Source organism: Lacerta agilis, chromosome 17 (assembly GCF_009819535.1).
Source record: "Lacerta agilis isolate rLacAgi1 chromosome 17, rLacAgi1.pri, whole genome shotgun sequence".
Lineage (NCBI taxonomy): Eukaryota > Metazoa > Chordata > Lepidosauria > Squamata > Lacertidae > Lacerta > Lacerta agilis.
Window position 1 is genome coordinate 23,694,263 of NC_046328.1, and position 15,023 is coordinate 23,709,285.

The window sequence follows — 15,023 nt, forward strand, 5'->3', positions numbered from 1 at the left end:
TAACCCCCCCCCCCCCGTCTTTGGGGCTGCCTGAAACCCTAGAGAGGGACTGCCAGTCAGTGTAGGCAAAACTGAGCTAGATAGACTGGTTGTCTGACTTGGTGGAAAGGAGCACCCTATGCCTCTGGGGTTAAATTCACACTTGTGTGCTCACTTCCATCTTCTTCAAAGCTACTGCAAGCCAACATCATAGGATGGCTGCAAGTTTTAGGAAGCTGCCTTATACTGAGTCAGGCCATTGGCCTGTCTTACTCAGTATTGTCTACACTGACTAGCAATGGCTCTCCAGGGTTTCAGGCAGGAGTCTCTCCCAGCCCTAGCTGGAGATGCCATTGGGGATTGAACCTGGAATCTTCTGCATGCAAGGAAGATGCTCTGCCACTGAGCTATGGTCCTTGATAGTGGAAAAATCAAATTCTCTATTCCTTTTCACTTTCCTCACCACCACTTGCTTTGTTGCCTAACAGTTCCTTAACGCCATCTAGGCTAGTGAGTATTCCAACATCTAGTGGCAATGAATTCCATAAGCTGATTATGCAATACATGAATAAATACTTAAGCTTTTATCTGTCCTGAATACCCTGCCAATTATGGTTTCCCTTTGGCTGGGTAACCCTGAATCTTCAAGAGAATAAACGAATCATTACTCTTTCTTCGGTCTCTGCGTCACTCATAATCTTTTATGAACCTCTGTGTTGGTTTGATAAGATGCAAAGCTGAGCTGTGGAGGGTTCCCTCTGTTCAGCCAACTTATGCTGAATGGAAGTTGGACCAACCCCCCCCCCCCCCCCGATGAGATGCAATTTGGCCACCAGCTTAGTGGAAGTGCCCCCCCCTCCACCGCAAGAGGTCATACCTCTTTCATGGAAGTTGGCTGTGATTTAGTTACTGTTAGAAGAAATAATTTTGCCAGAGGCCCTTGAGGTGCTTTGCAATTATAATCAGATGAGAGAAGCAGTTACCCAGGGCCACCCAAATCTCAGTCCAAGTCTCTCATGTTCTTAAGAACTGCCATGCTGGACAGGTCCAGAATTCTAACTAGTCAGTTGCCTCTGGGAAACCCCATAAACAGCATATGGGGGTAACAGCCCCCCCCACCAGTTCTGCATCCCTGACACTGTGTATTCTGAGATTTACTGCAGAATTTACTTGTCACCCTTTCCTGTGTTTCTGAACTCCAGAGCTGCACCTGTGATTCCTGTATTTCAAGGGGTTGGGCTAGATGACACTTTAGGTCTCTTCCAACTCTACTAATTCTATGATTCTGTGAGTGTGGGTGCTTATGTAGCCAAAGCAAAACACACACACACACACACACACGTATTGGGAAGCTTGGGGGAACCCCAGGATTTTCAGAAGTACAAGAGGTATGTGGGTGGGGTTGGGGAAAAAATCCCCAAGCAGGGAGGGAAGCCAACAGTAATCCAGTGATAACTGAGCATGCATGCTCAGTCACCCACAGAATGCTGATTGGCTGTAGGGTAAGTGTGTGTGGAATGGAATGCTTGGAAGAGAGCACGATTGGCTGGCAGGAATCCTGCACAGGAGCACCCCACGCAGCAACCTTTTGTTGCAGCTCCCGCTGATTATTGCTGATTTAGACAGTTTTAGAGCAATTTCCCATGCATTTGCTCAGACCTTTGTATGAGTCCAGGATTTCCAACAAGGGCAAGTAGATATTTTTTGAGAAGCTCACAAGCTGCAGCAAGGATGCGATGACCATTCCTTCTTGTTTCTCCCCAGGCCCCTGAGGCATAGTGCCCCTGGCCATGGAGGTTCTGTTTAGCAAACACAATGGGTCAGACAGCTATCTTCCTTGCTCAACATTATCGTGCTTGGAGATTCCATATTGTGAAACTTCCATACAATGAAGGATCAAAGGATCTGGGTGGGAGGGGGTGTTCTTCTTAAGCAGGGGATGGTGTTGTTGTTTTTTAAAACCCAAGGGCCACATTGCTCATAGTCAGCCAAAAGCAAAATTGGGTGAGGTGATTTCTGCAAGGCTTAGTTTTGCACATTTTTTGCCTCAACTTGATGCCCTCCAGATGTTGTTGAACTCCAAATTCCATTATCTCTGACCATTGGCCATTCTGGCTGGGGGCTATTGGGAGATGGAGGCCTCGTCTGCACTACACATTTAAAGCAGTATCATACAACTTTAAACAGCCATGGGATGGCATTGTAGGTTTGTAGTTTGCTGAGAGATGCTAGAAGATCCCTGTCCCCCTCTCAGAGCTACAATTCCCAGAGTTCCCTGTGAAGAGGGATTGACAGTTAAACTGTAGCTCTGTGGCGGGAATTGGGGCCTTCTAACAACTCTCAGCACGCTTAACAAACTACAGTACCCAGAATTCTTTGGGAGAAGCTGTGACTGTTGAAAGTGGCATGATACTGCTTTAAATATATAGTGCAGGTGGGGGCTGCGTCAAGGAAGGCTGGGTACACTGCTATGAGAAAAATGAGCCATCACTATCAGTGGTGTTATCCTCCCAAGTCCCTCTTCTGATCCATAAAAGGAACAGCGCTTCAGTTTTTTCAGTTTAGAACGTGCCAAAGTGGGACAGGAGAAAGCTTGAAGCAATATTGTCTTCTTGAAGAAAGATTTGCGGGGGTGGGGGTTTCTGCTGCTGAGTGACTTTACACATAACCTGGATAATTGTTTTGTTTGAAGTTTTAAGTAGTGCTCTCTCTCTCTCTTTCTGTTTCTGACTCAATCAGAAAGGTGTTAGAAGCATCTGGGAGGATCTGTGCGGGTAGGCGGGCAGGCGTCTCTAAAAAAATACCCTCTGCATCACCAGGAGGAAGGGATCCCACTTACCTTGTATAAGGGATGTGCTCCCCCCCCCCCGCTGCTGTTTTTGCATCCTGCCTGGAACATAAGAAGGTAAGAAGAGCCTGCTGGATCAGGCCAATGGCCCATCTAATCCAGCATCCTGTTCTCACAGGGGCCAACAGATGCCCCAATGGGAAACTCACATGCAGGACCTGAGCGCAAGAGCAAATCTCCCCTTCTGTGGTTTCCAACAGATGGTATTCAGATGCATTGCTGCCTTCGACTTTAAATAAGATTGGACAAATGCATGGAGTGGAAAGCTATCCAGGGCTGCAAGCCACAGTGGCTACATTCTGCCTCTACTGTTGGGAGTCAGTGTGCCTCTGAATACCAGTTGCTGGGAATCACAGGTGGGGAGAGTACTCTTGGATTCAGGTCCTGCTTGCAGGCTTCCCAGTTGAGGCATCTGCTTGGCCACTTTAGGAACAGGATGCTGGCCTGTGATGGCCTTTGGCCTGATCCAGCAATGATCTTCTTACACTCTTCAGCTGCTTTTTCTTAGTGATTGTTATGATGACCCTGCAAAGGAGGTCAGCAACTTTATTCCCATATTGCAGATGGATGAGTTGAGGCTGAGAAGGGAGGGGGCCTTGTCTAGGACCACCTAATGAGATTCCAGCTGGGGGGACTTTTGACAGTATTACGCCAACTAAACCTGCACTATCCCTTGGCTCCGTTTCCACCTAGCCTTTTGCAAAAAACAAAACAACAAAAAACCTTGGAAGAGTTGTGTTTTGAATCTCCTCTGTTTGCTCTAAAAAAATGCCCCTCAACTTTCTTGCACAAATGATTTTGCTTGTAGCTGTGCTGTATCATTTTTCTTATTAAATCATTCCTGTGCATCATACTCCTCTCCTGTTATGATACTATGGGCAGCCCTGTTGCCTGGGGCTGATGGGAGTTGTAGTCCAAAACAACTGGAGAGCACCAGGCTGGCAATTGTGTATTGCATGAGGTCATGTGGTGCAAAACACAGTACCTTGATATATCTCCCAAACTCCTCTTTTGGCAGCTTGTGTAGTTTGTCCCCTCCCAAGTGATGCCGTTGGCTCTTAAGCCAATATTGTGATTCTCATGTTATTGGGTGCCCAGAAGCTGAGGCTGTAAGATCAAAGTGTGCCACTTTGTACAGTACATAAACCTGAAACGTGTGTGCTATTCACTTGTTGACTGTCCCTGTGCCTGCATGTTTTGCAGGACAAGGCAGTAGAGAGGGCTACCCTGCTTCAGACTGTGGGGGATGAAATTGCATTTGTTATTTCGATTTGTAGTCCATGTATTCAGAAAAGGTTCAGAAAAAGGCAACCGAAATGATCAAGCGGGTGGAGCGACTCTCCTATGAGGAAAAGTTGTAGCATTTGGGACTTTTCAGTTTAGAGAAAATGAGAGTAAGAGGTGATGTGATGGAAGTTTGAAAATTAGTGCCTGGCACAGAGGAAGCGGATAGAGAGAAGTTCTCCCTCTGTCATAACGCTGAAACTTAGGGACATGCAATGAAGCTGCATGTTGGAAGATTCAGGGCAGGTAAAAGAAAGTCTTTCACTCGCTCCCACAGGAGGCAGTGATGGCCACCAACTTGGGTGGTTTAAAAAAAGGGATTAGACAAATTTATGGTAGAGAAGGCCATCAATGGCTACTAGGCACAATGGCTCTGCTCTGCTTCCGTTGTTAGAGGCAGTAATCCTTCTGAATATCATTTGCTGAAACCCTCAGTTGGGGAGAGAGCTCTTGTGCTTGGGTTCTGCTGGGCCTTATGTTAGTTCCTCAAACCTCGGCCATGTTGGCATGTAGCCATTTCCAATTGCCTTTGTATTGAGGTGTCATCCCACTTGCCTGAGTCCCAGCTGGATGATAATTATTATGCTAGAATAATAATTGCAAGGCAAAACATGTCTCAGAACATCTATTTCTAGCACACTGAATCCTCTGTGGAGTTTCTTCATTTTTTTTGTATTTTTACTGACGACGTTAAAAATATTTTGGTTGTGTGGTAAGTGGGCGGGCAGGAAGGAGGAGGACTATTTGTGATGGCAAAGCTTGCTTCCAGAAGATAACGTCTTGGTAGCTCACTGAAGAAAACGTCACTTCTCTTTGTCAGCTTTTTGTTCTGTGAGACAAGTCATTGGTGCAGGGATGGCCCAAGAAATTATGCTGCCAGAGGCCAAGGACAAGATGGCGCCTTTCCCCATTACAGGGACAGAAGATGACCAGGCTCACAGGTGGATGTTACTTCAGCTTCCTCCAATACACCAGAGGGCAGGAGACAGTGACCACATTCACACCATATATTTGAAGAGCTGTCATACCACTTTGAAGAGTCATGGCTTCCCCCAAAGGATTCTGCAGCTGAATCCTGTTAAGGGTGCTGAGAGTTGCTAGGAGACCCCTATTCCCCTCCCGCTGCCACAGTTCCCGGAGTCCCCTGTGAAGAGGAATGAAAATCACTTTGGGAAAATGGAGGTGATCTGGTGGAATGAATGTTGCCTGATAAACACAGGACCTCTACAGAGCGGCTTTTTTGTGCTGTTGAAAACAGGCAGTCTTTGAACAGCTTCTCCATGCTTCTCACAGAATAAGTTCAAGGAGACGCTACAGATTAAGGCCTCCTTTTCACAGCCATCCCTGACATTCTTGCCACATAATTGTGCTCATGGGAAGCTGCTGCTGCTGATAATGCCACAGGTGAAAGGAGTAATATGAAGGGGTGATGACACATGGAGAATTCTTGCATTTTAATAGCTGTTTGCAGTGACATGCTAAAAGGCTGTGCACACAGGATTGGTCATGCAACATCATGAATGCTTTAGTAGAGATTTCTGCATTGCAGGGTGTTGGAGTAGATCAGGGGTCAGCAAACTTACCCAGCCTTGGGCCAGTGCCTCCAGCGCCGATCGCGCAGAGGGCGCGGGAGCACTCCTATACACGTGCACACATGCTATTTCCAGCGCACTTCCAGGTCGGAGGAGCACCAAAAATAGCTTGTGTGCATGCGCACGGGCCTCCTCTGACCCGGAAGTGCACTGGAAATGACGCTTACAAATGCGCACAAGCTATTTCCAGTGCTTCTCTGACCCAGAAGTGGGCAGCTGCGCCATGCCACGCTAGTAAGAGCAGGCAGTGGCAGGGGGTGGCGGGGGTCGCCACGGACCGGATAATGCAGTCCCTTGGGCCATATCTGGCCCGTGGTCCGTAGTTTGGAGATCTCTGGAGTAGATTATCCTTGGAGCCCCTTTCAACTCTATAATTCTATGATTCTATAATTGTAGAATCGGTGTGTGTGTGTGTGTGGGAGAAGTCTTTGTACAACGCTCAGCACCCTTAACAGCAGTTCCCAGAATTCTTGGGGGTAGCTGTGACTGCACAAAGTGGTGTCATGGTGCTTTAAATGTATGGTGTACATGTGGCCTAGCTTAGGGAGGTTCAGAACAGGCATACACAGTCTATCCACACCCCGACTCTTAGTATCTGCCACCTGAGGCCACAGCTTCACCCTGTCTCAGGGCAGGGCTGGCCTGTGGAGAAGCTGACCCAACTCCTGAGTTTGCTCCAAGGCGTCTTTGGCATTAAGCAACCCTTTTGTCCTCCTTCCTTGAACCCAGTTATATGGGACAAACCAAACAGGGTTGCGCTTCTCCAGGAGGTGGGGAGAGCCCTCTTTCTGCAGCTTATCACTTAGTCCTTTCTTGTAAATGAGAAAGGTTCAGAAGGGTTTAAGTGATGCAGTTTTTCTGGTTTGGGGCCAAATGGAGGAAAGGGTAAGTTTTGAAATCTGCTGCAGAATTTGGAAGGTTGTGTACTTGGCTTGTGCAAGATTTATTTGCTCTTTCAGAATCCTGCAGAAACAAAGCCTGTTAAAGTTTTCCCTTTGTGGAAGGGAGAAGAGCCCTCCTTTCTTCCTCCTCCTCCTCCTCCTGTGCATGACCACCTTAAGCTGGATCAGCTGACATCATTGATCCCCACCCCAAGAACATAAGATGAGCCTGATGAAGCAGGTCAAAGGGGACTCATATAGTCCAGTGTCTTATTCTCACACGGGCCAACCGGATGCCTGTGGGAAACTCACAAGCAGGATTAGAGCACAAGAGCCCTCTCCCCTCCTGTAGTTACCAGGAGCTGGTATCCAGCATCATCGCTGCCTCCAACTGAAGTGGAACAGCATAGGCCAAATGGCTACTAGCCATTGACAACCCGCTTCATGAATTTGCTCCATCCTCTTTTAGAACAGTCCAAGTTGGTGGCCATCGCTGCCTCTTGTTGGAATTGTGTCCCAATTCATGTGCGCTGCATGAAGAAGTACTTCTCCATTTCATTTTTAGGGCCAGTGTTCCACTATAACTAAAAAAAATAAATAAATTACAGGTGGACAGTATGGAGGCTTGTAACCTAACAATTATAGACATGCAAGAAAAATAGAGGGAGGGGAAAGGGGGCATTTTCAGAAGTGATGGGTGCTTATGCATCAAATAGACAACGATTTGGGGAGCAAAAGCAGTGGCTTTGGGGGGGGCGAATCTGTAGTATTTTGTCCTACAAACACACACATAAACGCTGCAAATGGTGATTATTATTTTTTGGACCCCTGTCTCCTGCTGCCAACCTAGCAGTTCGAAAGCATGTCAAAGTGCAAGTAGATAAATAGGTACCGCTCCAGTGGGAAGGTAAACGGTGTTTCCGTGCGCTGCTCTGGTTCGCCAGAAGCAGCTTAGTCATGCTGGCCACATGACCCAGAAGCTGTACGCCGGCTCCCTTGGGCAATAAAGCGAGATGAGCACCGCAACTCCAGAGTCGTCTGCGACTGGACCTAATGGTCAGAGGTCCCTTTACCTTTTTACTCCTGGTGTTTTGCTATCACCAATTCTTTTTTAAAAGCAGGGTTGTTTTACACCCTGGGAATAGTGACAGCTATTACTAAAACATGGGGTGAACAGGATGTTGTTGTGATGACGATGATGTACATCAGTGTCCCCCATCCTGGGACTCTCCAAATGTTGCTGGACTCCCAGCCAGTAAGATCGGTGGATAGGGACAGTGGGAGTTGTGATGCAACAACATTGGGAGGACACCAAGTTGGGGAACACCCTATCACAACATAAGAATGTAAGAGGAGCCTGGCTGCTGGATCAGGCCAGGGGCCCATTATCCCAGCATCCTGTTCTCTCAGTGTCCAGCCAAAACAAAACAATCATCTATCTTCTGAAGGTCGGAACAGATAGGGTTGCTATTTAGAATATGGCTCAAGGAAACTGGGAGCATTGATGGCAGCATGCCTGGCCCCAAAACCTCTTGGCCACTGAGTGGGCACAGCTCAAGAGAAACTTCTCCCCAGCCATGATCCATTAGGATAGTCATCCCAAAATAAATGGGGGCCTTCCTTTGGCAAGCTCCCATTTCAGTGGTGCTCGCCCAGGAGATCTGTTCTCCTAAGAGGAGCCTGCTGGGTTAGGTCAGTGGTCCTTCTAGTCCAGGATCCTGTTCTCACAGTGGCCAACAAGATGTCCATGTGCTGGGCCTTAGCGCCACAACAAGTCTTCCTTTCCTGCGGTTTCTTGTAACTGATGCTCAACAACATACCACCTCCGACTGTGGAGATAGAGCACAACCACCAGGGTTTTTGCTATCATAGCCAACTTCATTGCTGGGACAGCTCAGTTGGTAGACCATGAGACGCTAACTCTCAGGGTCGTGGGTTCCCACTTTGGGCAAAATATTACTGCATTGCAAGGGGTTGGACTAGATGACCCTTCCAACTCTACAATTCTAGGATTCTATGAAGTTCGCTGCCAACCAGGAATCATTTTGCCCGTGGGATGATGTCACAGTAAAGCGCAGCCTGTCTGATGACTGCATGCTGATGTCACTGAAGGCAAGTGAAGCAGTGCTGCTTTCTCTCTCTGCTCTTAAGTGACTGCTTTTGCCCTCTTTTGACGTGACACCCAGAATATTGCCTCGGGGAGGCATTTGGGAGAAGGTCCCTCAGCCCAAACATATGCATTTTTAAAATTCATAGTGTAGAATTCTTTTTCAAATCAAACTTCCATTGTGCTAGCCAATGGCCGTGACATCATCCATAACTAAATATACAACAAAACCACACCGAATCTAACAGAAACCTTTCTTACAAGGACAGATAAAATAGAGGGGAGTTGCATATGGATTGTGTGAATTAGATCTCCAAGTCCTCTTTACAATTAACTTATCTAAATTCTTTGTCCTTATCTTCCTAGCTGCCAAGAGCATAGAGAGCGACTTTATAAGTTGTAAAATCGTTGGCATCACTCAGCAGCCACTCTCTGCTGCAGTTAGGTTGGTTTCCTGCACAAACAAAGGTCTGGATTCTTTTTCTTTGTGAAATAATCCTGCCTCCAATCCTTTCTTTATTTGCCTGCTGGATAGCATTACCCTGGGCTGCTAACTAGCTGTGCCTTTCTCTTTCTCCCCATCCTGCAGACCAGACCGCATGCTACATTTTTTGCTTCCCCTCGCCCTCCCCATCCCTCCTTGTGAGCAGGAGAGCCTTGCTTGGAGCAGATTTAGCAGAATGGCCAGTTTGCTAATGCTGGTCATTTGGAAGCGTCTGTCCAGGAACTGCAGCCCAACCTATGTAAGCCGGAGCACCTGCTCAGCTCCACCGCGGACCCTTAAAGCGTCACGCCCAGGCAGGTAGCCTTTATACAGTCTTGCGGTGGTGTGGCTTTCCTCATCGTGGCAGCTGGGATCTGCAAGCGCCCTAGCGCTAATTTGCCAGAGAGTGACTGGCAGAGATCGGAACAAACCTGGACGGTTAATTTGGAGGGTGGTGGGCAGTACTGCAAACAGTCATCCAGCCAGCAGTGGGGTTATATGAGGCAGGGCTGGCCCAGGGGCCTGCTTCCTTCGCCCTCTACTCCCCTGCAGTGCTTCTAATCGGCTCATTGGCATGTACAGACAAGTCCCCTCCACAGCCACCACTGTCACCAAGGGGCAGGACAACAGGCAGGAAAGAGGGTTTCTAAATGGAAGCTGTGTTCTGCTCAATTGTGCGTGCATAAGAGGAGAGGGTTTAGGGGACGGCAGACGGATGTGTTAAGAGCCGAGCAGGACGTGCTGCCATCGCTTTGACTGCAAGGAGACGGGTCCCTCGGTCTCCAAATGGCACATTAGACACGCGGCTTGCGGTGTAGCGTCAGGAAGGAGGGGACAGAGAGGCTTGCATTTGCTTTTGTTTAAACGCCTTGGCTTCCAGGTAGTTTGGAAATCCCGAAAACTGCAGTTCCAATGAATCACCACAAACAAGCGTGCCCATGGAGCTCCGTTAGATTTGCGCGCTGGCTGCCTTCCCTCCCTGAATTCGTCCTGTTCCGCCCACTCCGTGTGTAGTTGGGGGCTATGTGTCTGCGGGGGCTGTAAAAATTATGTGCTGGCGGAACCTTAATGTTTTAGTATGCATAAATTATGCAAATGGAGCTTCTCTGCATAACTCTGCTCCTGCTAGTCATGGGGAGTGGAGCTCAAGTCCGGCCTTCTGACTAAGTGGGATCTTATCCAGCCACCCCTCTGGCATCTGAGGTTTGCCTGGCGTCGGAAAAGCCTGGCTGCTGGATGAGACCATTAGCTCAGTGGCAGAGCATCTGCATGCATGCTGAAGGTCACAGATTCAATCCCTGGTGTCTCCAGGCTGGGCAGGAGAGAAACCTCCTGCCTGAAACTCTGGAGAGCTGTTGGCAGTCACTGTTGACAGTATTGAGCTAGATGATTGATTGATTGATTGATTGATTGCATTTATATCCCACTTGGAGGATCTCTAGGTTATTGCCTGGTTTTCACATGGTTCTCCTCCTCTTTGCTATCCTTACAACAACCCTGTGAGGTAGGTGAGGCTGAGAGGTTGTTACTGGCCCAAAATCACAGTGAACGTCATGGCTAAGTGGGGATTTGAATCACTGGCATAGTGGGGGAGGGGGGCTGAGAGGGCCGTCGCTCTGGGCAGATTTGGGGGAGATTTGGTTGTGCCCCCACAACAGGCTCTTTTCCAACCTCAGCCCTCCCTTTGCTCATATGAGATGTGCTGAAACCCTGTAAAGTGTCATGGCTCAGTGGTAGAGTATGTGCTTTGCATGCAGAACATCATAAGTTCGATCGCGGGCATCTCCAGGTAGGGCAGTGCAGAGTTAAACTGTGGCACTCACTCTCACAGGAGACAGAATGTCCACCAACTAGGATGGCTTTAAAAATGGATTAGACAAATTCATCAAGGTTGTCATAGGAGCGTGCCAGTCAGTAATTCACAGATGAAAGTTGGAGTTAACTCTTGGTTGAGTGTCGGGCCCAATGAGCAGAGCAGCTCATTCTCTGTGGTCTTACTCCATAAAAACCAGTTGCTGAGACTGAAGGTCCTTGACTCCTCGCAGCTGTCAAAGTCCCCTCCTCCCCAGGTTTTCCCCTGAGCCATTGGAGACTGTGTCTGCATGCAGCCAACCTCTCCTCCACCCTTTTAATGCCTCTTCTGGTTCTGGGACACACAGGGGAAGGGGGACACACCTGTGACTCTTCACCAGCCTGACTAATCTCTGCCTCCCTCTTCCCCTTCTCCTGCTTCAGCTTCTGCCTCTGATTCTCTCTGCCATTGACTCTCCCAGCTCACTAAGCCCTATTAGTTTTTCTGCTTTCAACACCTCCTCCTCCTCCCAGTCTTTTCGCTCTTCTACCTCTTTCCACTCATCGTTGTCCCACCACCGTTCCCTGTGCTCTGAGCCTTCTTCCTTTGGTGGTTTCCCAGCTGGTTCCTTTCACCATTCCTCTGTGCCCAACCAGTCCGTGGCAGAGGAGAAGCCTATTGATGGCTACAAGCCGTGGTGGTTGTGCCCTATCTCCACCGCCAAGAGGCAGCAAATGTTTCTGAATACCAGTTTCTGGACGCCACGAGAAGGGAGAGTGTTTTTGTACTCTGGTCCTGCTTGCAGGCTTCTTATAGATACATGTTTGACCACTGAGAGAACAGGATGCTGGACTAGATGGGTGTGTGGCCTGATCCAGCAGCCAGGTTCTTCTGTTCCTAGATGTGATCCTGCCCCCACACCCATCCCCAACCCTACATGTCATTTTCAGTGTTAGAAACTGAGATATGAAAGCTAGGAGCTTAAGCCTAGGTTATGGGCACAACAACAGAATGTCTAGGCGCTTTTTAAAAAAATAATAACAAGAATACAAATCTGAAAATGAATGAACTGCAGCTAAAATATTATGTCCATTTTTCACATGTTCTAGTCTTTCCCCTGCCCACCCCTGCTAAATATTCTTAAGAGGGTCTCTTCTCCAGTCTTCAGAGAGTAGCTGCAAATGGGGAGGCAGAAAGAGCTCCTCCTTTCCTTCCACTCTGCAGTTTTAATCTGAAATCTCAGGCACAGTACTGTGCCCAGAGCTCAGAAAAGCACTAATGAAATTCCCTGTCACAAAATGCACCTAGAACAATGGTAGTTTCAGACACTGGTCGTTTTCCCAGCCCTTGCCTGCTTTCCCATTGTTTTAGGATTACCTCTGGCAAGTTTCAGGAGGATCTGTATCTTGAGGAGATGAGCTGCATGTACTGGAGTTATGCGTTGCTATGACATGCCATGACCCTTTGGGTTAGAGTGGATCGACTGTAAGTCAAATAAATATAGACTCAATAAAACCATTGCTCTCCTAGAGGCAACCCGCCCCCCCCCCGCTCTTTCTCTCCACCTAGCCCAAGTGGCTGTTTTCCTTCCAAGGACTTTGGGGACAGGAGGGACGGCTGCCATCACCTGCATGCTAATTTTGGGCCTTGAGTGCTGGAGCTGCTATTGATTTTCGGAGGTATAAAAATAAATCTACTGTTAAACTGCTGATGTCTTTACTATATCCCCGTTTAGCTGCTATAGCACACTGCGTGGCAACAGACAAAAAGTCCCCCAGGCTGTCTTGGGGAGTGAGGGAGCCGTTAAAAAAGTTATTAGCCTTCTTAGGAAAAAGAGAAAAGGGAGGGGGGGATCATCATCCTAAAACTGAGTCACAAGGGAGCCCCGTCTGCTGAGCTTGGTTTTTTATTTTTATTTTATTTTTTTGCAGTGAGAGCTGACTCCAGGTATCGAAAGAAGCCTTCCCCAAGGTCTTGCGCTCTGAATACTTTGGACCACAACTTCCACCAAGCCTGGGGCTGATGGGAGCGGTGGTCTGAAACAGTGGTACCCAAAGTGGGCTGTGGGATAAGAGGCAAGAGGGTGGCGGGGGCAGTGGAGGTAGGGGGCCCTCTGAGCGTGTTAATCGCTTATTTATGATTGACCAGACGAGAGCTAGAGCGAAACACGTTCCTTCCTTTTTATTTGAAGTTCTACTTCTCCCATTGCTTTCAAAGCTATTCCCTTTGGTCATGTTTGTTTGTATTTACAATTCTGAGCTATCACAATTATTGGTAATAGCTATTGATTTTCTGATCAATTTGCTGCAGTACATTTGTGATAGGTGGACGTTTGTGCATGTTTGTTGAGCACTTATATAGAAATACTTAGTCCTATAAATTTCCTTCACCCTCACGCTTTCGTTAGTAAGAATGCTTTAAAGTATTTTTCATGCAGTATCTGGTGTCACTGGATCAAGTTCAGTTTTATTGAATTAATCAAACTGAATAGTTTTAATTGGGATTTTGAAACAGTGCACAATTTTTACTGTTTTGAATCGGAATTGTAGAGTCGGAAGGGATCACGAGGGTCATCTAGTCCAAACTCCTGCAATGCAGGAATCCCTTGCCCAACATGCAGCTCGAACCCGCAACCCTGAGATTTAGAGTCTCATGCTCTATAAACTGAGCTATAAATTTTATTGCGTTATTATCTTTCTTAGTGCTTAGCTAAAGAACCCATGAATCTATGAGAGGTGACCAAATAACTGCTGCCTAAAAACCTCCAATGAAGGAGAGCCCACCACCTTCTGACAGGGTCCGTTCCACTGTCTAAAAGCTCTTACTCTCAGAAAGTTCTTTCAAATGTTCAGTCAGCATCTCCTCTCTTGTCATTTGAATCCATTGGTTCGGGTCCTTCCCTCTGGAGCCACAGAAAACACATTCATCTCCCATGTGACAGCCCTTCAGAGGTAGTACATTGACATCATGACACAAGTAGCTTTATCCTCCATGAATTTGACTAGCCCCCTTTTAAAGACATCCAAATAACCGTGAGAAAGCTATCTATGGGAGAAGTGGCTTTGTGTGTTCAAGACAGTAAAAAAGTGTCAACTATCCATTTCCCTCGTTGAGTTTAAGGAAAAGATCACTGGATGCTTGCACCACTTAAAGCCCATCTTGACTCCACATTGCCGTGAAGGCCCCTCCAAGTGCCATTTTAACTCTTTATCCCATCAGCCTGAGACCTCTGCATGTTTGAAAGTGATTTAGAGAGCAGTGAACAGCGCTTGAGTGTACTGGAGTGCATTACCCAGCTTCTTTCTGCCTTTAACTGCCACCTAGAGAACTATTGCATTGTTTAACTTTCCTGGGAGGAATAAGGCAGTTTTGACTACTGCTAGTGGGGGGGGGGACCTTCATGAGTGAAGGCTGGGCAGTTGCTTCTTGGGGGGGGGGGGCTGCTCAGCCAGGTCCTTCTTTGAGTCTGGGGGCTGCTGTCATTGATGTGTGTGGGTCTGTGTCAATTTTTTTCCTTTGTGGTCCTACTTGAAGGGTCAGTGTCCTGTCCTGTGCGCATCAGTGGTTGTGAGAATGGCTTAAAGCTAAGCCTGCTGATCTGTCCCTTTTCCCCCACAGATGTTGCAGCTGCGTTTTGCCAAGGGAGGGGTGGCCTTCTTGGCCCTCAAGCGGCTCTCGCTATGCCCTGCTGCTTTCCACAGCACCCACCGCGTGGAATACAAGCCCATTAAAAAGGTGATGGTGGCCAACAGAGGTAAGTTGGGCCTAGGGCTGGGGCTTTGGTGGGCGGGAGCTGCTGGGGACCATGACTCCTGTGCTAAGCCATTCTCATTCCCCATCAGGATCTGTGCCACCCTCCCCCCTTTTGATGTCCAGAAGACACCTCTCTCCAAAAGGAGCCATAACATTCGCCTAGAAGTCTCTGTCTAGTACCTTGGCCCCTTTGTAATTCCAGATCAGAGACATCAGCAACACAGGGGCGAGACTCCAGTGGCACTATGGCCATCTCTGTGCACAGCCAAGGCTGGAGACTCCATAAGAGTGGAGCTCCAGTGC

The 15,023-nt window shown here is 47.9% G+C and overlaps 1 protein-coding gene across 3 annotated transcripts in view; it reads left to right on the forward strand.

Annotated features, from left to right (window-relative positions):
• Window positions 1–15,023, forward strand: part of PC (pyruvate carboxylase) — a 252,297-nt gene that overhangs the window by 49,702 nt on the left and 187,572 nt on the right. For all 3 annotated transcript variants that reach the window (XM_033174390.1, XM_033174391.1, XM_033174389.1), the window contains one exon: window positions 14,586–14,721. In XM_033174390.1, the coding sequence (XP_033030281.1) occupies window positions 14,586–14,721 (136 nt within the window). The remainder of the gene's footprint in view (window positions 1–14,585; window positions 14,722–15,023) is intronic.